The sequence below is a fragment of the Taurulus bubalis genome (genome assembly GCF_910589615.1).
Source record: "Taurulus bubalis genome assembly, chromosome: 9".
Lineage (NCBI taxonomy): Eukaryota > Metazoa > Chordata > Actinopteri > Perciformes > Cottidae > Taurulus > Taurulus bubalis.
The window spans coordinates 8100472-8125104 of NC_136597.1; the positions used below are offsets into that span (position 1 = coordinate 8100472).

The 24633-nt window shown below is 45.0% G+C and overlaps 1 protein-coding gene across 1 annotated transcript in view; it reads right to left on the reverse strand.

Annotated features, from left to right (window-relative positions):
* Positions 1 to 24633, reverse strand: part of cecr2 (CECR2 histone acetyl-lysine reader) — a gene marked incomplete at its 5' end in the record, with an annotated part of 31649 nt that continues 7016 nt past the window's right edge. The window contains 18 exons of the mRNA XM_079223200.1: positions 1 to 106; positions 392 to 459; positions 830 to 2894; positions 3421 to 4225; positions 4384 to 4524; positions 4641 to 5020; positions 5801 to 5927; positions 6077 to 6168; positions 6265 to 6302; positions 6386 to 6515; positions 7449 to 7602; positions 7698 to 7787; positions 10453 to 10613; positions 10794 to 10861; positions 11244 to 11327; positions 11571 to 11698; positions 12496 to 12679; positions 15524 to 15618. Coding sequence (XP_079079326.1) covers positions 408 to 459; positions 830 to 2894; positions 3421 to 4225; positions 4384 to 4524; positions 4641 to 5020; positions 5801 to 5927; positions 6077 to 6168; positions 6265 to 6302; positions 6386 to 6515; positions 7449 to 7602; positions 7698 to 7787; positions 10453 to 10613; positions 10794 to 10861; positions 11244 to 11327; positions 11571 to 11698; positions 12496 to 12679; positions 15524 to 15618 — 4794 coding nt within the window. The 3' untranslated portion in view covers positions 1 to 106; positions 392 to 407. The remainder of the gene's footprint in view (positions 107 to 391; positions 460 to 829; positions 2895 to 3420; positions 4226 to 4383; positions 4525 to 4640; positions 5021 to 5800; positions 5928 to 6076; positions 6169 to 6264; positions 6303 to 6385; positions 6516 to 7448; positions 7603 to 7697; positions 7788 to 10452; positions 10614 to 10793; positions 10862 to 11243; positions 11328 to 11570; positions 11699 to 12495; positions 12680 to 15523; positions 15619 to 24633) is intronic.

The following is a 24633-nucleotide window of genomic DNA, read 5'->3' on the forward strand; positions in this document are numbered from 1 at the left end:
GTTCTTATCCAGTGTAAGAAAATCATTAAGAGATGTATGTGTCATCTACAGTCTCGGTCAGCATACCCAAGTATTCTTCCTTCTGGAACAATTGATAATAAGATGTCTGAAAGAAGAAGAACAATTAGTAAAACTTCTAACAGAGCAAATTCAGGACTGATCCACAACACAAACATAGCTTGACAGCATCGTGATATCATCTTTGTGTTATGGTCCCTTTGGAATATTATGAACACCTTTTGGCAGCATGTTTATGTTCGTAGCAATACACAGACACCGTACGCACTTTGAAGAATTATTTATGGAAAGATGCTAAAATAGGAAATTGCTAGAAGCTGTGAGACAAAGTTTGACCATATAGTGCAATGTGTCAAATGTTATTTCTACTCACTCTGATATGGTTCTCGTCACACTCCTTGTTTACTGCTAGGGCCGCCTGGAGCAGCCATCATCTGCTGCCTGTGACCACAAAAAAAGAAAAATGTTATGAACAGCTCTCCTAAAAAGGTCAAGTTCCCACTCTTGGACAAGTAAAGGTTGTTTATTGCACATTTTTAGCTTAGTATAATTAATAAGGCATCAAAATGGCTGTTGATTAAGCTCCTGTCGTTTAACTAATAGATAAATCACGTCAACAGTACATGGGTTGAAGAGGAAACTTCTGGACCAAAGAAAGAAAAATACAACATTCGGGTCAGCGGGTAGTAAGTAGTGCCGATGAACAAGGCAGTGCAAAACGATCCAACTTAAAGCCACCGTAAAAGGAAAATTGGTATCTTTATACCACGCACACGCACACACTAAACTAAGACTTAATTAATCACTTTACCCTGGGTGTAGGAAGTGTTCTGGTGCCAGGCCTCTCTGCTGAATCATCATGCCCTGGAAATTCCCTGCAGGCCGGGGGTGTCTGTACATGACCATGCGTGTCTGACCCGGCGAATAAGGCAGCTGCTGGGGCCGCTGAAGAGCCTCCATCAGATGTGGGTGAGGTCTTTGGGCGGCATAGCGTCCTGGATCTGGGTATGGCTGGCCAGGGTAAGGGGCCCTGTTGCAGTTTCCATGAGTCTGAAACATCATGTGGGGTGGAGGAACGCCACCGCGCTGCATCCCAGGGTGCATGGCACAGGGGTCGAACATAAAGCCAGACACCATGTGTGCAGCAGAGGCAGGAGGGTGCTGTTGAGTTAGCTGGGTGCTACGGCGGCGGGCAGCAGCATTATGGCTGTCGAGGTCCAGGATTTCTTTAGGGCTCTCCGGTCGCTCCGAGCTCTCCTCATGAGCCTGCTTTGCAGAACTGTCACTGCTGTTGTTGCATCCACTGGCCTGCTCCCCACTTTCACACTTTATCTCTTCTGGGCCTCCAGGGTGTGGCGTTACTTCAGGCACAGGGCCAGGGGACATCAAACTGGAGCCCTCAGAGCCCAGTGGTGACACACTGCTCTCCTTCAACTGACCGTTGCCTCTGGCACTAGCTACAGGTAGGTAGCCATTGGGCGGCATCGATTGGCGAGGCTGATAATGAGGCCGATGCCACTCCTCTGGAGGAAAACTTCCTCTGCTGTTGGCCTGGTTATGGATCTGAGCTTGGGAATGGGGTTGTGGGAAGTAGTGCTGTTGCTGGTACTGATGAGTTGGGTACACGTTGGGGTGGGCCTGAGGGTGCTGTTGGCTTGGCGTGTGGTAGGAGTAGGCAGTCCCTCCCTGCTGGTGGTAGGTGGGGTGCTGAGCAGGATTGTGGTGGGGGTTAATGGCCTGATTGTGATATGGGTGGTGAGCAGATGGAGGCATGGGCCTGGTCATGTTTGTCTGGCTGTAGTGTGGATGTAGATGGTTCCCCATGGCATATGGACCCATGGCTCCATTTACCTGGCCTTGGGAGTGGGGAGACATGGCTGCATTGTGAGCAGGTGCTTGCCCTCTCTGAGCCTGCATACCTGGGTTACTAGCGACCACCTGGGTTTGATGGTGATTGGGGCTAAAAGCTTGGTGTTTATAAATACCATTTGGAGGCCCAGATTTCATGTGTTGTGGTGGAATGGCATTGCCGTCTGTGTCCAGTCTACTTGCAGGCTCACTGGGTCTTTGATCTCCATGGTCTGCTGGGCTAGGCTGGGATGGTAGTAGTGGGGTAGGATGACTGGGTGGCAACGACGTCAGAGGAACTGGCTGAGGGGGTCCAGGCTGGGCTCCTTGTGTGACACTCTGTGGCATCCCATGCATGGGGCTGCTCTGTGTAGGACGTGGAGAGATGTGATGAGGGGGTAGAAGAGAACTATGGTGCTGTGTGCTCTGGGTCATCGGCTGGGGAGAGCTCTGAGGGTGGCATTGGGGCGGTGTACTCTGGGTTGCCTGAGTTTGCTGCTGTTTTGGAAACTTCTGCTGCTCACTTTGCTGATGTGCATCCTTTATGTGTGACACATTGCTCTCTGACATTTGCTGAGTGGGATCCTGAGATGCTGCAACATGCAGTGGCATTATGTTCTGGTGAAGAAGTGCGGGGCTTTGAGCTTTTTGCTGTGGACTGTTAAGTGTATGCTGAGGGTGGGTGGGGTGGCTGGCGTCAGTGGAGCTGTTGTTGCTTGGGTTGAGCTGGGATGAAACAGTGGTGGCACTTATGTGTTGAATGGGACAGTGGCTGGCAGATTGTCTCTGGCCATCTGCCTCCTGCTTGTTGCTCTCTGTTGAACTCTGTGAGAGCCCTGGTCCAGACAGATTCTCCTGTAATCTGCCTGAGTTAGAGGCTGGGGGGCTCTGCATTCTCTCTGCTGGCCCAGGGAGGTGTTCTGTGGGGCTACGAATAGACGGGTGCTCTGGGTTAATTGCAACCGTGATTTGGTGCAATGAAGCTTCATCCGAAATGTTGGCTGCCATCTTGTTCTCTGATGTTGAGTCTGTTAACAGACAGCATAATAAAAGGAAAGTTAGCATTGAAAGAAGAAATGTGGAGAGGTTAGCATTGACCAACTATTATAACAAGACCAGATTGTGCAATATCTTTGCATTACACTGTGTATTGCGTTAGAGAATATAAAACAATATTAAATGTTATAATCATCTACCCAAACCAATCAAATGAAAAATACCTATTTCATTTAAAGTGATAATGTAGACACATTTTAAGCTTGCTTGTGAAGCTTAACTGACGACATGCCATCTCTTTTGTACCCTCAAAGCAACCAGGAGGAAATTTCACTAAAATAATGAATATTCAATGTGCCACTTACGGCGAAAAATAATTAAAAACAAATTGCAAAAATCACACACAGCAAGGACAAGGATGGGGATGTGCTGATTAACATTAATTGAGCCACTACAGTTCAGGAAGAATACTTGTGTAGAAAGGTCAGACTGTGCTTGGGCTCCTTCATGCAGAAAATAGATGACTGGTGAAATACTGAGAGAGAAGGTCAGGTCTACCTTTGGGCAGCATGTCTGTCTGTTGAGAAGGCTGGCTGTCTGGCCTATTGTCTCTAGCAGGACGCAGCAGCTGAACCTCAGGAGCAGGGGGAGGCTGCTGAGAGGGGTGAGCTGGGATGCTGCCAATTCCTGATGGGGGCCCAGGCTGCTGAAAGTTGCCCATGTGCTGATGAGGGGTGCCAGCAGGGGGTCCAGAAGAGGCTGACAGCTGCTGCAGGGCCAGCATCTCTGGGCTTTCCAGCATGGAAGCCAAGCGTGTCCTGCCAGAGGAGTCTGGGTGGGGAACAGGGGGGCGTGATGACATGAGGCCTGGGGAACTGACCGCTGCAGACATTTGATACTGGGCATTGGGAGAAGGGTGGGGGTATCCAGCAGCTTCTGGCCAAGGTTTATGCCCCACTGGAGGGGGGACTCCGCCATAACTAAAGTTGCGCTGGTTCAACATGTTGGGATCTTGCATTCCCATCCCATTGGATCTCTCCTGACGATTCATACCAGTCCACATGTTAGATAGGCCCATACTGGGAGGCCTTAAGCCTGGGTAGTTGTGCTGAGGTGGTCCTTCTGGCCCTAGGAATCTGTTGCCCAAGGGGTGCATGGTGTGCCCCTCTGGACGGTGGTGGGAAGGATACATGCTGGCTTCAGGAGGAGGGCCAGGCTGGAGGCCCAACGGACGTGGGCCCAGAGACGGGCCATGAGTTGGACCCATGTAGGGGTGCTGCGGCTGGTGTGGAGGCTGCTGTTGGTTAGGATCTGGGACCATTGGATACCTATGACCCATGTGATGTCCCTCAACCATACGATGCTAGGAAAAAAATTTAAATCAAGTTAGAGATTTTGATGAGTATAAGCGCACAACAGTCTGTTTTACCAGCATCAAGTTGACAAACACACAAAATAAGGTGGTCACTCGGCAAAAAACTGTTTAAACTATTTAAGTTTAGAAAAGTTGGGTCTGTATACCTGCATGTTAAAGTTGTGGGGCAAGCGGTTCAAACCGGGGTCTCTATGGCTGGGAATGTGAGCTGGGTAAGAGAAGCGGGGATCCATGGTCATTCTTTGGCCATACATGTGTGGGCCATGAGGGCCAGGTGGACGAAGAAGCTGGTAAGATAAGAGAGAGATTCATTATGTCAGTTTTTTTACGAAATTACAGACAGAATTAGGGGGCATAGGTTTTTTTTAAAAATGTAGAGCAAGCAAAGTTTTCCTGTGGATACCTGTTGCCCGGGGTGGTACATGCCCCTGATGTCCCCTTGATGAATGTGCTGCTGGCTTGCATGCAGGCTGTGAGGGTGAGGGGGGCCATTGGCCCAGTGAAGGGAAGGAGGTGGACGTGTTTGTCTGTTGTCCCCTTCCGAGAGTGAGCTGCCCTTGCCCCCTTGGGAGTTTCTCTTACGTTGGACTTGCTCAGTGGCTTTGATCAGACTTTCAGGCCCCAAATGTTTACTGCTGCCACGATTGCGCTTTTTGTCCTTGCGGTCCTTGTCTTCACTGTTGATGTGGAATTCCTCATCTGTGTCCCCATCCTCTGATGGGAAGTGTTTTAGTAGGGCCCGGCTAAAACACCGGTCGAGAGACGCCGCCATGATAGAGTACTCTGGGGAAAGACATAAACATTAGCTATGCTCATATGATAAAACGCATACGAGTTCTTACAAACAACCCCATGTTCTGCCACCCCATAAACGCAGCCACACACCTGTAGCACATCCACTCATGCACACTCAAATAATAGCTTTGCATCTGCACGCTGCATGTCACTCCCTCCCTATCACACACTACACACACACACACACACACTCCTAAAAACAACACCTCACGCCATCTCTCTGTCATTCCCTTACACTCAAACACTACAGACCAATACGCATGCCATGTACCCATGGACACACACTTGCTCTTCTGTTCTCATCCCAGCGCTGGCCGACTGACCAGGTCAGAGAGCATAGGTTGACCGCCCTCCCCCCTCCTCCACTCTGGGCCCCCTTACCACTCTCCTCCCCCTGTCCCTGGGGAGAGTATTCAGTTGGATGGATGGCTCCAGACAGGGGGCTTAGGGGCTGGAATGTTTCTCTGGCACTGCAGGGCTCAGATCCCCCTGAGCACTGGAGCACAGCTCAATCACTCCTCATTAATCACTGTCAAGGCTGCCCTGGCCCCGGCCCCAACACAGCACTAAGTCCGGCCCCCTTTCTTTTGCTCTCTCTCCCACAGTCACCCCCTGATCGTCACCCCAAAAATTCATATGTGCACTTCTTTGTCACAAGACAAACCAACTGAGATTGAGTTTCATTAGTCTTTAAACTGAGGCCAAAGTCTTAATGGACGAAGCTGGACTGTAGAGCTGGTTTGTGTTTGTGCAAATATGTTCATTTACCACTGTCTTCTCCATTGTACTCATTGCAGTTCTCAAACATGAGCTTCACGTCAGCAACAAACTCCTCCTTAGCAACGTAATCCCCATCATTGAGCTTCTTTTCAATGGTGGACAGGTCCATCGGTGTCTGCGGGGATTGGAAGAACAATTAAGTTCAAATATTTAAAACTCTTAAGTGATACAACATTCATAGTTAGTTGGGATGTGAACCACACACACAAACAATCATCACCAACTACTGATACATGCCAGCTATCCTTGTCTTGTATTTAGTACCTGGATGATCTCATGGTAATTTGGGGCATAAGAATCATCCACAGGTTCCAAGAAAGGCCAGGCATCTTTATGGGCTTTCAAGACCTCAAGCACTATAGAGGAGAGATTAGATCAGTACAGACATTAGAACAAATATAAATGCAGATTGAAATAAAGCAACAGCCTTGAGTAACTGCTCAGAAGCATACCTTTGTATAGAGAGGTGTAGTCGTCATCAATTTCATAGCTGAAATGACCAACATACGACATGTTACAAACAATCAAGTTTGTTATTCAAGTAGAAAGAGTCAAATGTACAAAGCCTCTTACAATGCTTTATTCCTGCGTGTTCTGTGGACGGGAGAAGAAGGCTCCAAATTTAGGAGTTCAGGTGGCAGGTCTTTTCCTTGAGACAGTAGCCAGGCTCTTTCCTCTCGCATCTTCCGCCTCTTTGCTCGCTCTGAGAGAGAAGGAAGAACATGGGGGGGCAATTAGAGGCACAAACAATAAAAACAACAACAGTCTCAGGAGGCTGCAGGCAGATTTTAATTGCTTTTTTTTCCAGGCTTGAGTTACAGTTCCAATGAGGCCGTCAGAAGAGTCAATGAAAACCAGGCCTCGGCCATCAGAGACAGCAGCAGCTCAGTTAAATAGAAAGAAAGCCATTCGTCAGCCATCTTTTCTCAGGCCCGGATGATCAAAAGAGCAAAGCAGAGCAGAGAGAGTGCAAATGTATCGCTGCTTTATCTTTTAACATGAGGCCTGCCGCCCCTGCCGTGTGAATAAAAGAGATTTGAGTGAGGATTGCATATGTGGAATCCTCACTGGCCGGTTCCTGCTGTTCATCTATAATACATTAATGAGGCTCCTCCACTGAAGCACAATCAGCAGTTCATTAACCCTTGACAGATGACAGAGGCGAGAGTGATCCTATGATTAAAGGCCCTGAACATTCTCTCTCACAGTCTCTGTGTATTATACATAAATCACAAGGCTTCGAACGCTGCTATGCTACTGCAGATTTTTAAACCGTTATGAGCCAAATCTCAGCGATGGAGAAGTGAAAGTCTGTGGGTGGGGTGCCCTTCACAATCCATTCTGCCCTTGATCCACGGGTTGTAAGAAGAGAGCGAAAGCCCCCTACCTGCTGCTTACAGGTCGCTGATGAAAGAATGTGAAATTATTGATGCTCCTTTGATATTTTACTTTTGGCACTGAGCTTCATTTATATTTTTTAACCCTTCTGCATATACTGGCAGACTTATAAGTATGTGGGCTTGCTGCAGTACATCAAGGATATTATTTAGATCTGTACCTTGATATTTAAATTAAGGTACTTTTGGCACAAACACACAAGTTTGACATCTTTCCATTTGTGTGACATCCATCATACCCTCCACAGCTTTGATCTTCTCCATCTTTTCTCTCTGTTGTTCTTCCTGCTGATGCCTTTCCTCTTCTTGTCGTTGCTCGGCCAGCAGGACCTGCCTGTCCAGCTCTTCATCTTTCTTCTTCTCCTCCTCCTCTGATATGGCCTTCAGATTGTCCTGAACACAAATAGGTCCATTATTCGACTCTGAACTTATTGAAAGACGGCTTGTATTGAAATTGAACGTGTGCACAGACAAACACACACACACACCTCCTCCTGTCGGTTAAAGTGTTTTTCAGAGAACCGTTGTGATATGCGAACTGGGGCTGGGTCCAGTAGCTTCTGTTTCTGCTCCCGCTCCTGAATAAATGAAAGAGGTGAAGATCAACTCACACAATCCATAATGCAAATGTAAACAAAAGCCTAATCCTGGCCTGGAACGTCCTATTGCTCCAAAACGGATTCATTGTTTTTTAATATGCCAAGTGGCAACGGATGGCAACTAAAGTTATTTGTTTTTCTAGCAGTTAAGAATCCCATTTTAAAGTATGCTCGGTATTTAATCCATCATTCCAACTTTTTTTGTTTGTTTCTGAATTACATATGTGGATATGCCTGTATCATTTACAGTATATGGTCAACACATTACTGATTGAGTCTTCAAGACAGAGAGCCAGCTAGCCACACACACAAGCCAGGCCCTGGGGAGTTGTGGAGGAGCAGTGAGTATAGAGAGGTCACTGGCTCTGCTCTCCCCTCCCCCAAGTCACCCTCTCTCCCTCCCTCTCTCTCTCTCTTCTGCTGCCTGCAGTCCCCCTGACAGCCTAGCTTAGTCTGGCTGACAAATACACTACGCAGTCATGTAACACCAGATAGCCAAACCAGTTAATTTTGAGCACGGTCTTTTCAATCCTTCACGATGCATCTTAAAAATACCCTCTATAATCCATTTCAACCATTGGTCCAGATATAGCACACAGGAAGGGAGAAACGCCAGCCAACAGAGAGCTCTGAACAGATCCCTTGAAAGCCTGTCTTTATCAGGGACCGGCCTCTGCAGCTCATGTCAGAGTTCATCAGGGAAGATTGGACTGTGAAAAACTGTCAATCTGGGGTGGACAACAGCACTGAGAGGTGTCACACTCAGGCTTCTGGTCAACCATAAAACAATCATGAGAGCCTAAAGAATGCATCAGCAGCTGTATGAAACCTGTGCATGTGTGCAGGTGAGGAGGCAAAGGAAGGGAGACATGGGTGGCCGAGAGGAGAATGACAGAAAAATAAAAGAATAAGACAGATGTTCATGATCTGATCTATAGTGCCCTCTAAAACTCTTCTGTCCCCACTCCATCTCTGTCTTGTCTTAGAGTGAAGCACTGACATGTCTTGGGGTCCCACAATTCCTCCCTATATTACCAGCAGCACTAAATCCCTCCTCCACCCAACACACACAAGATCGAGTGCCTCTGGTGTCGACACTTAGAGAGGTCGAGAGAATCCTGCAGCGCAGCAGAGCTGTCATTCAAGAGGCTCCATCCAGCCTCAAGGTGAGCTCCTGCCTGCTGTCAGTGCCCCGTGAAATGGCTGGTGACAGCAGCCTGAGACATGTGGAGGAAAGGATTCAAGAGGCTACACACACACACTCTGTATTTGGCATGCTGGTTTGCACGCACGCGCATGTGCACGTGCACACAGATACAGACACGTATGTCTAAGGGAGGTTTAAAGTAATTATAGATAATGCATTTCTCGCAATTAGAAAACACTCAACGACCACAAAAATATAAAACTATAACGGACCATTTCACAGTTGTAAACGTACACATTACAAATGAGTCCCAGTTTATTACCTGTTGCAGGATATGTGAATGACAGAAGGTAAACACGAACCATACTGTTGCCTAGCAATGCCTTTCCGTTGTAGAGAAGATAGACTACAAATCAAGGCCAGCCTCTATACAGTACCCATGGTGAAATGTGGTGATGTAATGTACATTTAATTAATATGCAGGATCTTTTGATGTGATCTCCTGCTGCGTTACATCCATGGAATTGATTTTCACATAAGAGCATCAGGGAAACAGACTTCCTTTTTGATTTGAGCAAAGTAAAAATGTATACGAGTATGAGTATTTTTTTTCCCATACTGATCAAGTCTGACAAAAACCATAGTACGTTCTGTTCTTTTTAACAAAATTGTCTTTAAGGCTAGTGGAATTGTGTGCTTTGAAAAATGTATAAAGATTAAAAACAGGAGCAAATTAACACAAGAAGTCTCCAAGATGCTCTGAGGAAAACTGAGTGTGTTGTGTTTGATATGAAGAGAGGAAAAATATCTCTCTCTGAGGTACTTGACACACATTCCAAGGAAGATTTGATAGATAAATGAGCATGACCCAAGGTATGGCCAAGCCCAATGTAGATTACTACACAACGTGTGCCCTCATTCGACCAAACTAGCAGGAGAGCATAGTTCTCCACAGTCAGGCCTAGGGCAAACTTCATTACAAAGCTGGTGTGCAGAATTAAGGGCAAGCACAGACCGGCTTCACTTCATTCTCCTCTCCTGCAGCTGGCCCAGCTAAAGCGTCCCGGATCATGAAAGAAACTCCTTGAGGGGGGACAGTGATCTATCGCAACATGAAAGTAACCGAACGGAGATCGGTAGAGATTGCTCAATCTTTCAAGCTCCATTAGTCCAGCTCCACCGGAACTGCCAATGTCAAAAAGTCATACGCATAGGGACTAAAATTAACATTGATTTAAAATGAAGTTTTAAAAATGAAAGGACAAATGTAAATGATTTTGTACCTAACATGGCCCTTATACACTGCATACTTCTAAGTATAAGATTATGTTAAGATTAAGTTAAAATGAGAACTGTAAAAACAAAAACATCACTCCAGTGATTGGTTAAATTCGCTTTTTTTTAAAAATGTAAACACTGGGTAGAACCCAGACCCTATTAACATTATGTACTGCTGTAATTGGAGTTAATGGTACCAATATCTCTTTGGTGTCTGACCTTGTGCTCAATCATGCTGCGGATCTCAGGCATAAAGTTCTGGCTGATGACACGGTAGAGGTGGCGGTCCTGTGGGGAGGGTTTGTCCTTGATGCTGTGTACCAGACCAACCCATTGCTCCTCCGTATCACACACAAGCGACCAAGTGCCTCGCTTCAGGCCTGGTAGAAGCAAAGGAGAGAGACATTGATTTATTGATTCAAGGGAAAATGTATATACACAATTAAATTAATGAAACTGGTAGATGAAAGTAAACAAAATTAATAAAAAAAAAAAAACACAAATACCTTGATGTAGTCAATATGGAAATACATTTGGTTATATTCATGAGATCCTGTCACCTGTGGTAGGGCGGAGATCCTGCAGCTCATTTTCTGTCTTCACTTCTGTCACTTCACTCTCCAGCTCACTAAAGGTAAAAAACATAACCCAAAACATTGAATAATATATATAACATATTCCAGAGTGACTAGAACTGCATTGCATCTTCAGCTAGTTTTAATCTAAAGCGACCGCCTCACACTTTGTGAATGAATAAATGTTTTCATAATTATTAGGATTTTGGGACTTTAGACCAGTACCATCTAGTACTACGATGACAGTCAACAACTGACTGAGGGCAAAGGGAATCATAACATGAGTCTTCAAAAACCTGATCATGTATAATTTCCTCAAGCCATGATTGTTCAAACCCCTCTATATGTGGACACAGCCATGCAATCCATTCCAACAGTTAAATGCAGATTTCCTTTTGACAAAACTGCACATGTGAACATTAAGTTTTTTCTCACTATAGCTGAGGTTCTTCCAGTTTCATCTTCTTTGGTGGCCTTCCCCTTTTCTTTTTCTCTGGTAATGTCAGCTCAGTGGTTTCACTGGGGAAAAAAAGGAAGTAGAAAGGAGCTCTTTACAATTATAGCCTTTTAACCAAGCAATAAGCAATACGAGACCTCTATAATTAACCCTTAACGGGCCTGTAAATGAGGGTCAAACTGCAACTGCAATTACACACTTACCATAAGCACTAGTTAAACACAGAAAACATGACCAGTGACATAACATCCGCTCTTGGTGTACTGGACAGAGAAAGACGAGACACAATGTCAGGTAATATTTACCTAATTTTCTCTGCTTTCCTCTTGACTGGCTCTTCTTTGTACATGCGCGTTCCGTAAAAGTACCAGTAGAGGGCTCCCTTTCCATCCTGCCCCAGCGGTTCCACCCTCAGGCTGTCTGCATCCAGTCCCTGGTGGGGGGTGGGAACATTACATTTCTTAAATCATGCTAGGACTGGGATTTTAAATCATCAGTCATTAGCAGGTGATGTCATTCAGTCCTTTGAGCCTACATGGCTGTGAATCATACACAGAGATGGAGCACTTTCAGTATCAGTCAATACATGGAATCTGTGAATTTATGTCAAAAAAACTCATAAGAAAACTGTTGAATATATTAGAGGTAAATTATAAACTGACAGACAGCATGGAGGTGAAGCGGTCAGGTTATTATTAGATGCACCAAAGTTAATTCCAGGATATGTGAGAAGCTGCCATTTAGGTGTAATATAAGGCGCCATTACTTATAAATTCAGTTAGAACGCAAGCCTTCTGCTCCAAATGATGGGGTAAGTGAAAATCTTACAGCTCTTCTTTCGCTCACAATAAATTACCCCAGTGTTGATTAAAAGAATGAAAATGTGTGGTACTTTAACACAAAACATGTTGGTGAATTTTAGAGGTGCTGTCAGCTTGTACAAAAACCATCATGATTAGAAAAATCAAGAAACCTGATGCATTATATGCACACACAGTATCCATTTAAATTTGACTGTTAAAAGGTCGAAACTAATTAAAGTAGTCGCAGAATTTTGTTATGTACTTAACCACAATGTATTAATGGGATGCAATGCTTACAGGCTATGACGGTCATATTTCAGTGGTGTAATGTAGCTTCACTTTTTTTGCGTCTCGATTTCAAACCAGTACTCGATTATAATGCATAAAAATGTCTAGATAGTTTGAGCTGATCCTCGTGGACGTTTACCTTGAGCAGGTCAAAGACATCAGCGGCATCCAGGCGGTAGTCACACAGCCGGTGCAGCAGCTCCACCTGAGTGCGAGGAGGGAGATTCTCAAAGGGACCCTCTCGAAGTGGGTTGGGCTTCCCTTCTTCCAGCTCCCACCGGTAGCTGATGATGTCGTCCAGGTAACTGCTAAAGGCCTGGGGGCTAAAGGGCAGAGCAAAAGAACAGATGAGAGACAGAGAGTGACAGAGGCAGGTGCTATATGCATGAAAACTATTTAAAAAAAAAAAAAGATAAAATCTCCTAAATTACAAACAATACAACAATTACATGATCACAATGTTTTGTTTTTCTTAGTGTTGTTTTTCGTCTCATTTTGTTTCAGTACTATTCCGCTGTTTTGTCTTGTTTGTTGCATTGTATTGTTAGTATGGAGAGTTGTGATGGAGTGGCGCCTTGCTTTCTGTGAGGATCTCAGGTTGGTGGTGCTGAGCAGGTAAAGCCAGACTAAGAGGGTTAGGTACATCCCTTACGTCCTGCCCTAATGTCCTACTTGTAACTTGTGTCTTGAGGTTTGTTGTGTGCTTTGAAGCAAATGTTGTTTCCCAAGTTTGTTTTGTAACTGATGATTAGTTCTATTAAGGTATGCTCATCCACTCAATATATTTGAAACATGCTTGTTAGGCTATATAAATAAAGCTGACTTTTTGATAATAATAATAATAATAATAATAATAATAATAATACTACATAGGTTTCTACTAGTTGCAACTCCTAAATAATGGATGGAATTGATGGTTTGATTCATTAATGTGATTGTTGTGACTCGTTAACAAATGTTTATTGGATCATGGGGTTAAAAGGAAACTTGTTTATGTATAAACAAAAAAATGAGAATACAGATTACGCTTATTATAACAAATATTAAAAAAGGAAAAAAGACAGTTGTTTTTTTTGGTCATTGAGATCTGTCAGTATGGATGAATGCAACCAATTAAATTGCAAATGCTGTGGGCACATGGTTAGGCAAACACATAATGTCTCAAAATCAACTAGCGTCCTCTTAGAATGCACAACCTAGGAAACAAACAAAGTTAAAACTAGCCTATTGGCTTTGAGAGAGAGGAGACGGGGCTGAAAAAAAAGAAGAAAAAAAAAGAGACTAATTTCTTTGAATGGGAGTGGGGTTGTATCTCTGCTATGAGTGGAAGCTGGTAGATAAATGTTGGTTCCGGTCTTGACGATTAATCTGTACCTTTCAGTTCCAACTCAGCTGAACAGAACAAGGGCTCGGGGCAGGGGTGAGCATCTATGCAACGGCACAGAGAAAGAGGGCCAGAAAAAAATGGCTTATCTTGAAAGAGCAGTGTGCACTTTTCACACAGCTGCAGCGCCCCCCAGCCAGCCCACCCCATCTCTCTCCTACTTTCTGTCCCTCGTTCTCCCCAACATGCTCCCTCCCTTCTTTCCCCCGCTCCGGCAGAGCGTTTAACACGTGCGGATGAAAAGGGCAGCTCTGTGAAAGGCTAGCGCTGAGCAGCCACCCCCAGGATGCCAGCGCCTGTCCAGTCCAATAAAGCAGGTTGTCCTCCTGTTACCGGTTGCCTGGGTGGAAAAACTGGATCATTCCTGCCTCCCTGCTTATCGGTTCACTGGGACCACTATGCTTCTTTCTAGTCATGGGCGAGGGTAGGAGGCGTTTGAAGGGGGAAGCCCCATGAGAGATTAAACCCATTTGTGGATTTGAATAAGAACTCACTTTCTCCCATCATTTGGTTACAGGAGGATAAGACAAAAAGTTCCAGTGGCTGTTCTGTATACATATATTGCCATTGTAGTATAGAGCACTTTTTCACCACAGATGAAGTCATCGTGAGTAAATTCTGACGCCCTCGCGAGTCATTGTGTTGGTGACTCAGACTTCCTATGAAGGTTCTTGGGTGCTATGACTAATTTAAAGTAGATGGAAACACTGCTTTTATCTTGGCAGCTATATGTCAAACAGAACAAAAACTCATATTGATTATTTTCCACTGTGTCTCTGATGTTTTGTTTTTAAATCGCAGGAGATGCTTCCATTATTATAGATCTGACAAGATTAAGACATGAAACCTAGAGTGCTGGGGTACTTTTGAGCACAATAAACATTAGGATGCAGGCGGTCTCGTACGGTACTCCCTTGCCCATTCAAAATGGCTCGGATGGGTTTATTGGTTACACTGAAGGATGAACTTCAGGGTAACCAATGAACCCCTCCGAGCCAAATTAATTATTTTCTGAAAGCACTCCTAACAAAAGCCAAAACATTATGCAACCACTTGCTTTATGATAGAGGTTAGCACAATATGACAATATACAGCAAGAAACTATATACACAAGTACAACACTTTGGGAAACAACAATGACTGAGATGATGCGTTTGAGAGTATCTTTGTGCCGACTGAAATGTGTTCATGGCAGAGTATCAAAACTACCAAGTACCCGAAGCTAGCATAGCATATCTGGGAGGATTTATCACTTTTCCACACAATTAAAATGTTCCTAATTTAAACTGATTTTCAGAAACAAAAGTATTATATGGCTGCTTGTGCTTTGACATTTTTCAGACTTTTTAGATTATGAAAGGTTTGAGAGAATTTTGTTTTATATTTCTCAAAGCAAGATATCAATAACGTTTGTGGTATGGCGACACAAACCAAAAGGAGTCATTCATTTCATATTGGTATCTTATCACAAAACCGTGAATGATTCCCAGCCCTAATGGAGAGAACACCGAATACTTGAATGCTGCTTTGTTAAACTAGGCACAGTACTAGATATACAGTCCTAAAAGTGAGGCTGTAAACCAAAACTATGTAATTCAAATTGGGAACTGTGCGTACCTCTTTACCACTAGACTTCAGTGTCCTTTGCTACTAGCCAACTGTCAAAGTTGTATTATTATCTACACCAGTGGTTCCAGTTAACCTTAACTTCTCCTCAGGCCCCAAATCAAAACCTCATCCAACTATTGCCATTAGTTTCTTTTTTTCCCCATTCTATACTTACGTGATGTCATGGCGCTGGTAGCAGCCCTGCAAGAGACAAGCGATGAGGTCTCGGAGGAAGTCCAAATCCTGCTCTGACAGGGCTTTCTCCAGCTCCTGGATAAACACAACAAAGAGACAGTAGGGTCAATACACACATGAATAACTACTTGTCTTTTGACACACGTGTATGCACACACACACACACACACACACACACACACACACACACACACACACACACACACACACACACATCAGAATTATGAAACCAGAGGAGTTTCAAAGGAAAACTCTCTAAGCCAAAGGCATTATGAGCAAAACACAGGTGATTGTTGACACAAACAATTGTTAGTCATCATGTGAGAAAAGAAAAGGCAATATCTCAGCTAGAAGTTACTGCATGAAGAATAAGACAATATAGTAGTGTTTTTGACAGAGTTGGTACCAGTGTAAGGTAAGCTGGCAGAGGCAGACAGCAGGAGGGATGGTTGGAATTTGTCGTTGTCTGGTTAGGGCTTCGTGGTTTGCTGGTTGTTTGGCTGAAGCAGAGGTTCAAGTTCAGCCATGACCCCTCTTCTGGCATTGTGTTTTCGCCATTGAGGTTTTATGAAGCAGCAGTAACCGGCAGAGCAAACTCTAAAAGACCTGAAAGCACCAAGGAGAGATGGGCGGCAGCAGGGGCCTAGAACTGCAACACAGCCGTGCCCCCTCCTCTCCTTTGCTGACCAACCAAATCGTAGCACCCTACACGGCTTCCCAGCATGCACTGCTTTCCCAAATGATACCCAAAAGCTCTGGACTAGAAAAGGAGGGGAGAGAGAGAGACAGGGGGAACAGGAGGCTGAGAGGGCAGAAATGCAAATGCAAAGTGCTCCGTCAGCCAAGTGTCCATTTCACTTAAAGCCCCCTTTTGCAGGTTGCAAACAAGCCCCTTCAGGCTGAAGCCAAACAGTCGCGTCTGAGAAAAAGAACATGCCTTCCTGCAACGGACCACTCCTTACACAACCCCCCCATAGCCTTTGCTCTCAAACTAGAAACAGATCCAAACTGCCTCTCCCTCTGTTACCCTTCCTCTCATTCATTAAAGTACAAGGGGTTAAAAAAGTGGTCCAAAACCATCTTAAGGACAAGGAGGCACGTTCAATTATTCTGCACTAACTCGTCTCTTCTAAGTCTGCCTCTCTCTGGAGGAACCTGGTTGAGCTCAGGGGTCACCAAAGGTCAGTGTACACACCTCCCCGCCATGGAGAACGCCGGAAGCCAGGAGCCATCAAGACAGGATGATGAAAAACAGAGGAGCAAGAGGATGAAGAAAGGTGGTTGAGGAAGAAGTTGAAAAAGATTAATGTTGCTACTTGATATTAGAAGAGAGTGAGACTTTTACATCTGACTGAAGCTAAAGAAAGATTACCAGGAGAACTTTGATGACGGGAAATAAAAATTAGCTACGTCTCACTATTCAAAAGGAAGAACAGTTTGTTGGGTGTTATGAGCACATTTCTAATGACCAATTGAATGGACACAGTGGCAAAAGAGACAGATTCTGAATAATAATAATTCAACAACAAGCCATAAGCAGGAAGACTTGGTGAGTCACAGCATGTCAGAGTAATGCCAGAGCACAAAAGATGATATTTTAAGTCTAAAAAGTATCTCTCTTTTTTGTTTAAACAGTCCTTGTCTTACCATGGTAACTGAAGTCCTGTCAAATGATGTCACAGCAACTTGTTGAAAGACGTGTATGCCTTCACACATTTACAATGAAAGACCAGAAATGTAAAGAAACACAGAATTTGGCACCGCTTGTCAATAGTTTCATCCAGCCCACATCAAAGGAGGCAGAGCTTTGACCACAGAGACTGATTTAATGTTTAACGGTTGCTCAAGCAAGCGCATGTGTTATGGCTCGTTCACGCGTGCGTACGCTATTCAGCCGCAGAACTATGCCATAGCCATGAACCATGGTCATAAAAGGATAGATAGAACGATAGAGTGTGTATCACTGTGTGTACAAGCGCATGTGCATAGGATGCAGAGAGAGATCCTGTGTCACGCTCCCTTCCACCTCCTGGTCCCCTGTCAGAAAGCCTGTGGGCCAGAGTGAGCCCGTCCATCAGAGGCAGACTGCACTTTGATCACACTTCGCAAAAGCTGGGGGCCACGGCCAGGGGAAGAGCGGAGAGTTGAGTACAGCACAGCAGAGTGGAGGGTTTGCTCCAGCCCCTGGATTAACACCGCCCTACTCCACCTTTGAAGTGACACACTGCATCTCAGATGGCAGAGGGAAGGGGAATTAATGTAGTGGGCAGGCCTTTCTTCGGCCGTCCATCCAGCCAATCCCTCTGTGGCCTGGTGCTAACTAACACTTAGCTTGACGACGAGCTGCAAGGGACACTCCACTGCAGCTGGACATGTCCTGTGGGAACCTTTCCCCTCGATTAGCACACAAACACAACGAGTAGCAATCAAACGAAACAGGACCGAAGGACACAACCCACAACCTTTGGCAAACATGGTCAACAACAGACAGAAAAACACACTTTTACCGACATTCATTCATACACGTGCCTCAACAGAATAAACACTTTGCAGTACTGTGGCTGCTTCACATTAATGATCAATGGGACTCAAAAGATAAGAGCCCTGGGCAAGTGATAAGCTTGAGAAAAAGAGTATAAATCCAGGAGCTAAACTGCCAAATGTATCACTCAACAAATCAGGCAATTCATATTCACACACGCATATACAGGACAAAGATTGGAGGCAGAGTTAAGGCTTGTCTAAAGGTGTGTCATCGCCACAACCCCTCTGTAGGCCTGTCTTGCAATCAGCAGTTTGCCCTGAAGGTATTTGCTACTCCTCTCACCCGACTCCCCTGCTGTTTCTCTCTCTGGCTTAACCTCTTATTCCTCCCTTCCACACCATTTTCCTCCCCCTGTCTTGCTGCACAGTGTCTACAAGGGCCTCTGAGACATTCTATTATTCCCCTGACAACACCCGTTCTCCACCCCACTCTTTCCCTCTGTGTATTCCTTATCTCTTGTCTCCCTCCACACATTGTCCCCACTCAAGCCAGAGCCAGTGACTAGCTGCACTGTAGCTGAGGACAGTGCAGCCTCCTGTTGCAATTTGCAAGGATTCTACCAAAATTATTTATTGGTACAGTGGAGGAAAAAAAAAAAAGCACGTCTTCAATCAAAACAACTGATCAAGGTGCAGTCTCACCTGTCCATCTATTCAACAGAAAGCGGCAAACAGTGTGAGAAGTAACACCTGTTGTTGTGCCTCTCGCATAATGTGGACAAGGGCAAGCCCTCATAGAAATGCCTCATTTCACTCACCGTACTTGTAACTTGTTGGTGGCTTCCCTTAAGAATTCTTCCTATTCTGTAGTTTTAATGATCTATCCAGCAATATACAGTACAGATGTTTATAGAAACACGATACATATATTGGTTCAATATTACAAGTGTGTAAGCCATGGGCTAATGTTTCCGTCGTGGATAGATTCGGACCAAAACAAACTGCCGCCCATGTAGACGATGAAATGGTGGCGTGGTGGCGTTGTGCCAAGTTCCCTACCCTCCAGTCCACAAAGAACACGCATGCAGTTTGTCAAAGTAACGTAGGCTTAGGGGTTAAGAATGGGTTGACGCATGTCAGTCAATTCTCAATTAGGACCATCTTCCCAACCATGATTTAACAAGGGGTTGGACGCGTCGCTTTGATGACCATGCATCTCTATTAGGGGATGGAAATAATTGAATGATATTGACATCTAAACTATTTAACAGACTCCCCAAAAAGAGAAAAATAAAGTGTAATACTGTGCTTACGGACAAAAGAAGAGGGACCAAACTGAAACAGTTTATTGTACAGGTCCAGTGTAATTCTGTGTGAGTCTATGGTTTACCAGTGGAAGCTATAGCACTTAACTGCAGACTGGGGTCTCTGCTTAAGGTCACAAGCAGAGATTCACCGATGACAACTATCTCATACGAATGGGTCCAACATGGGTTGAATAATATGCATTCAAAAATACTGCGTCATATGCACATCTGCAGTATAAAAAGGGGTTTAATGATGCCACGCTGAAAATGAGCCTCCACTAGGAGAACACAACTCCGGGTCTCAGCTTGACATGAGAACCAGGATGGTAAACGTTACAAGACAAGTGACATAAATCATCCGAGAAAGAGGTGAGAGGAGCAGACTTTTCACAAGAGAGGAGACATCAAGGCTGAACCGAGTTCAAGGCAGAACACACCATCTGCATTTGCAGATAAAAGTGAAATGTGCTTTGCTCAGTGGACACCAATGGCCCCATCATATGTCCCATTCATATCTGTAGAGAGAGGAAAAACGGAGATAAAAAGGTGTACGAGTGTCTGGTCAATGCATGCAGTGAGGCAGAGAGACTGAGACAGCGACAGAGAGAGAGATAGGGGGCTGTGACGAGCAGTGGAGCAGCATATGCATCGGCAGCCCCAAGGTTGTGGCAGATCCACAAAGACCGTAGAATCGGGGGTTGGCCTCTGTGGCTACTAGCCTCACAGCAGATACTTTCCATGCCACTGCCATTAACAGCTCCTCCGGGGTCTATATCACCAACAGTTGGAGGATGTGCACAGCTAGCTGGAGGGGGAAGGGCTGCCTGTTTGTTGTGTAAAGGCCCCTCTCTTCCTCTCCTTTGCTTCTTTCTTTATTTCTTCCTCCCCCACTCCCCTCCCACTTTCATCTCCCACATGGTTCCTCCAGGAGCCATCATCTGACAACACCCTCCACCCCCACACGTAACCACCTCCTGCCACATGACAAGCGTGCACACACACAGCCTTCACACCGCAGGAAGACGCCCTCGCATCCTCAGGATGTACCGTTCATCTAATCATCAGAGGAGGAGAGCATCAACATCTTTCAGTTGCTGCCAGACGCATCAAAACAAGAGCGCGTTGGCTGATTTGGCTGAATGGACATGTTTGACCTACAACATGTCTGTTTGAGCTAGAGTGAAAAGTTGGGTACTCCACACCTGTCTTAACAAGCATTATGACACATTCAAACAACGAGAGCCTCCAGGCGAGGACACCATTTGTTTATGAAAATATGTGAACAGGAAGAACGACAACAGTTGGTCTCACTGAGCTGCACTACCAGGTGGGAACAGTGACCAACACTAAATATAGCTTATACCCTACACAATTGTAAAGGAAGGTTAAAAAAAAAAAGTTTCAACTTCCAACTGAGTTTTATTATAGTGCGTCAGGGCTAAGTAGGGCAGGTGGCTAGGCTGCGTGTGCGTGTACAGATCCTTCCTGAGACAGACCAAGACCCTTCTACCTTGGCCTACCTCGCTTGCTATGTGGGCCATTAAGCACAGGAGATGGGAGGCCACCTAGTGCAGCCCCGAGCCTCCCATACTTCCACTGTCAGCTCCGAGGAAACCACATCATCAACTTCCTTATATAAAATGTAGCTTCCTGCTTCAGCTGACATCCCAGCGGTCCCATTCGCTGACTGCATAAACATACGCCCGCAGATACGTGCGCACACACACATGCGCGCACACACACGCACACACACACACACACGGTTCGTTAAAATGTTTGCCTGCTGGCCCTGAGGAGAAAAGAAAAAAGGGTCCCTGACCAGTATGGTTGTAGACGGCAGAGGGAGGAGTCTTGTAATGGAGAAAACAACATCAAGCAGATGGCTTGCAGCCTTGGAGTTAAAGCAAACAGACATGAGGAGACTGTCACTTGACAGGAGAGGAAAAGTAACCTTTAGAGAAGAATGTTTAATTCAGACATGTTAAGTGACGAACTGAGAATAGTGTATAGCTTGTATCTCTTTATAAAAACAGAAACGGCGGCATATTTCTAGTCAGTACACTGAATTTGTGTCACACAGGAAGTGAAGATAAGATTTACGTCCGTGTCCTGCAATGAAATTCGCCTTGCATCACACAACACACTTGACAACAATGTCACAATGCACATGTATTCAGAGAACATAGATCACACATACATACCCTTACGGATGGATGTGCTTAAATTCACATGTTGTGTGTGAGACAATACTTTTTTTAAATAATAAAAGACAATGTTTCAGTCAAGAAAGCCAGGTACAAGCAAACCAGATAAGCAAACTGCAATATTTTACTCCCAAATAAAATCATGAAATGTCACATTAATGATTTGATGGAGGATATAATTAAGACAAGTTTTAACCGTCTTGCTGAAGGCAACACATCCAAGTGTGTCGTTCAGAATCTTCTGTGTCTCCCTGAGCACAGATATTTCATATAAAAAGGCTGACAACAGCAATGGTCGTATTTCCCGACGATCTTCATGGCTGCTTGAGTAAGACGTGCATGCTTTCATATCAACTGAGCAGACAGGAAATACAATTGTTGGATAAAACAAGAATCATTAGTTTACTATGTCCACCATGAAGTTTACGCTTTCTCAAAAGGTGTAAGCAGTTTTAATGGACTACTGAATCGGTAGGCATAGTATTTTGAGAACTGGTTGTAGTCTATGCAACATTTAACAAAAGACATGGGAGGACGGTGCTGGGTCTTTTTTTTTTTCTCTAGTTATTTGAATTCAGCCTAGTGTGTCAAGGTCCTGACATTCCCAAACAATGGTGCAATAGCTCAAAAAGCACTAGGGCCACGTTTAGACGGCATGAACCATGTGTGAAAAACACAGGTTTTTTTTTATAAACGTGAACACGGCATTTCCTTTGTTTACCTAAAACATTTTTAAAGTTGTTGGCGTGACAACGTTGAGTATTACAACCCATTAACCAACGGTCTGTGTCTGATGAGCCTTAAGTGGTTCATACAACTGTACTTTCTGCCAATTCATTTGAATGACGCCCCTCGATTGAAGGCCAATGCAGAAGGCTTTGTAAAATAGCTGAACCTGTCTCAACTTTTGCCGCAATGCAACATCATCCAGTAAGACGCTGCGTTCCTGGATTGCATTTTATTGTGTCACCATTATTGTTGAACAACTTGCCAACAACACTGCAATCTTTTTAACGCAGGCCTGCATTCAGTTGCCCGTTCAGACCTAATATTTTCAAATACCAGTGTTATGGGTCACAAGTTAATATTTTGACAACAAACTGTAAAGATGTGTTGAGAACATTCAAAGTGCACCGACCAGAAATCCGTACTTAAGCCTGTGGCCTCCAGCAATCCGTGTTGCCAGCTAAGTGTGTGCCAGTCTGCACCCTATTAAGGCGCCACAGATCCACACCCCTCCACTGAGTCTCCTTGTGCCAGCTCTCAGTCAACTCTCTGGTCAGCATCGCTACAGATAAAATGTCAACTCAATCTTTTAGAAGAATATTTCCAATGCGCCCTCCCTCTTTATATATCGTTGTGCTTTTTTCAACATTTGTTCTTCATCTTTAGAAACAAACAGCAACATGTTCCAGAATAAATCGCTCCCTTTATCACCACCTCTAACTGTGCTGTTGCGTGTCACACTCACACACACACACACACACACACACACACACACACACACACACACACACACACACACACACACACACACACACACACACACACACACACACACACACAGCTGTTCCTAAGCACGGCAAACACATTAACCGGTGACTCCACTAAGTTTTCAGGGTTCCCACTGGATGAGACCTGGTTTGGTGAAGTTCTCATTGCTTGGTGTCCCTCAGTCTTCTGATCTCTGCAGCACAACCAGCCACTGCAGCACAAAGTGAGACGGCATCACTGGAGGGATGCCGCCCCAGACTGGAGACAGACAGAGGGAACCATGGGGAGCTCCAACAATGGAGCTGGCTGAAACAAACCCCGGTGTATGTGCCCCTCTGCCTCCCCCTCTGTGCACACACTCCCCATGTGAAACCATCTGATGCATGTACTGCTGCTCTCACTTGTCAATCACAATTGGGGGAGGGGCAGCAACCTCTTACAAAGCCACCCTCACAGTGCATGCAAGGGAGGGTATTAAAAAAGACATGCGAAAAGGTTCTTGATCTTTGAGGGGTACTCCCAGAGTGTGAAAAAGTCTTGAAGGCTTTATGTACAGCCTGAGCTGGAAAGAAAGTGTCAGAGGTTGGAGACTGTGAGGCTGTAACACGGGCTGAGCTGGGGATGTGTCAGTGGGTGGGACAGAGGGAAAGAAAGGGAAAGCGATGAGGGATGAGTTAACAGCGATCTGATCTGGGATGAGAATGGATCATTGTTGTTGCGTTAAGAGGTAAAGCAGCCCAAGGTTGAAGGTAAACATGTTATCGGGGACTTTACTCACCGAGCACTGACCCCCGATGGTGGTGCAGATATCACAACAAACTTCAGAAAAGTCCAACCTCTGCTTGCTTTTGCTAATGATATCGTGCTGCACATCTTCCCCACCACCACCCTTGATCATCACTTCAAAATCTGATCCGACTAAACTTGTCAATAACTATTCACAATTTGAATATATATCCGAAGAGTAAACAAAACAGATACTCCAACATGAGAAATTTTCTATAGAGGAAAGAAACGTCACTAGCGCGGTTTGCGTTGCACGCACTGAACGCACTAGAGATCTAACCACTTGAAATATGAGAGAGTAATACTTGCTATGTTCCAATGTTTGCACCTTTGAAAACAGAAATCACACATTTAACATTGTGATCTATATTGGGGATCACCTACAATATAGCCAAAAGCAAGGCAAAGTCCCTCCAGCCAGCTGCCACCACGCTTAGGTTTTTGTAGTGGAATGAGGGAACATCGTATCGATAACTCTTTCGCCGTTCCCAAATGCAGTGCAGCGCTTTCAATGTGAACAAATATTTGAATGTCATCTTTGGCCAATTTTGACAGACATTAAGTAACGGCTTTCTACAGTTATAATCCACAAAACTGGGACTCAGCAGCAGCGGGGCCATGATGAAGCAACACTTAAGCCGTGATCCTATTCCCCGTTAATCCATTTGCTTTCTAGACAACAGAAACAAGGATGTGCGCACAGGCTGCCTGCACTTGCTTATTTACCAGAGCTAATAGGACTAAATCTTCTTTTACAATCACACTGGGGGCTTTACGAAAATAGGACCCCATCCCCAGAAGGGCTGCTGCAGCAG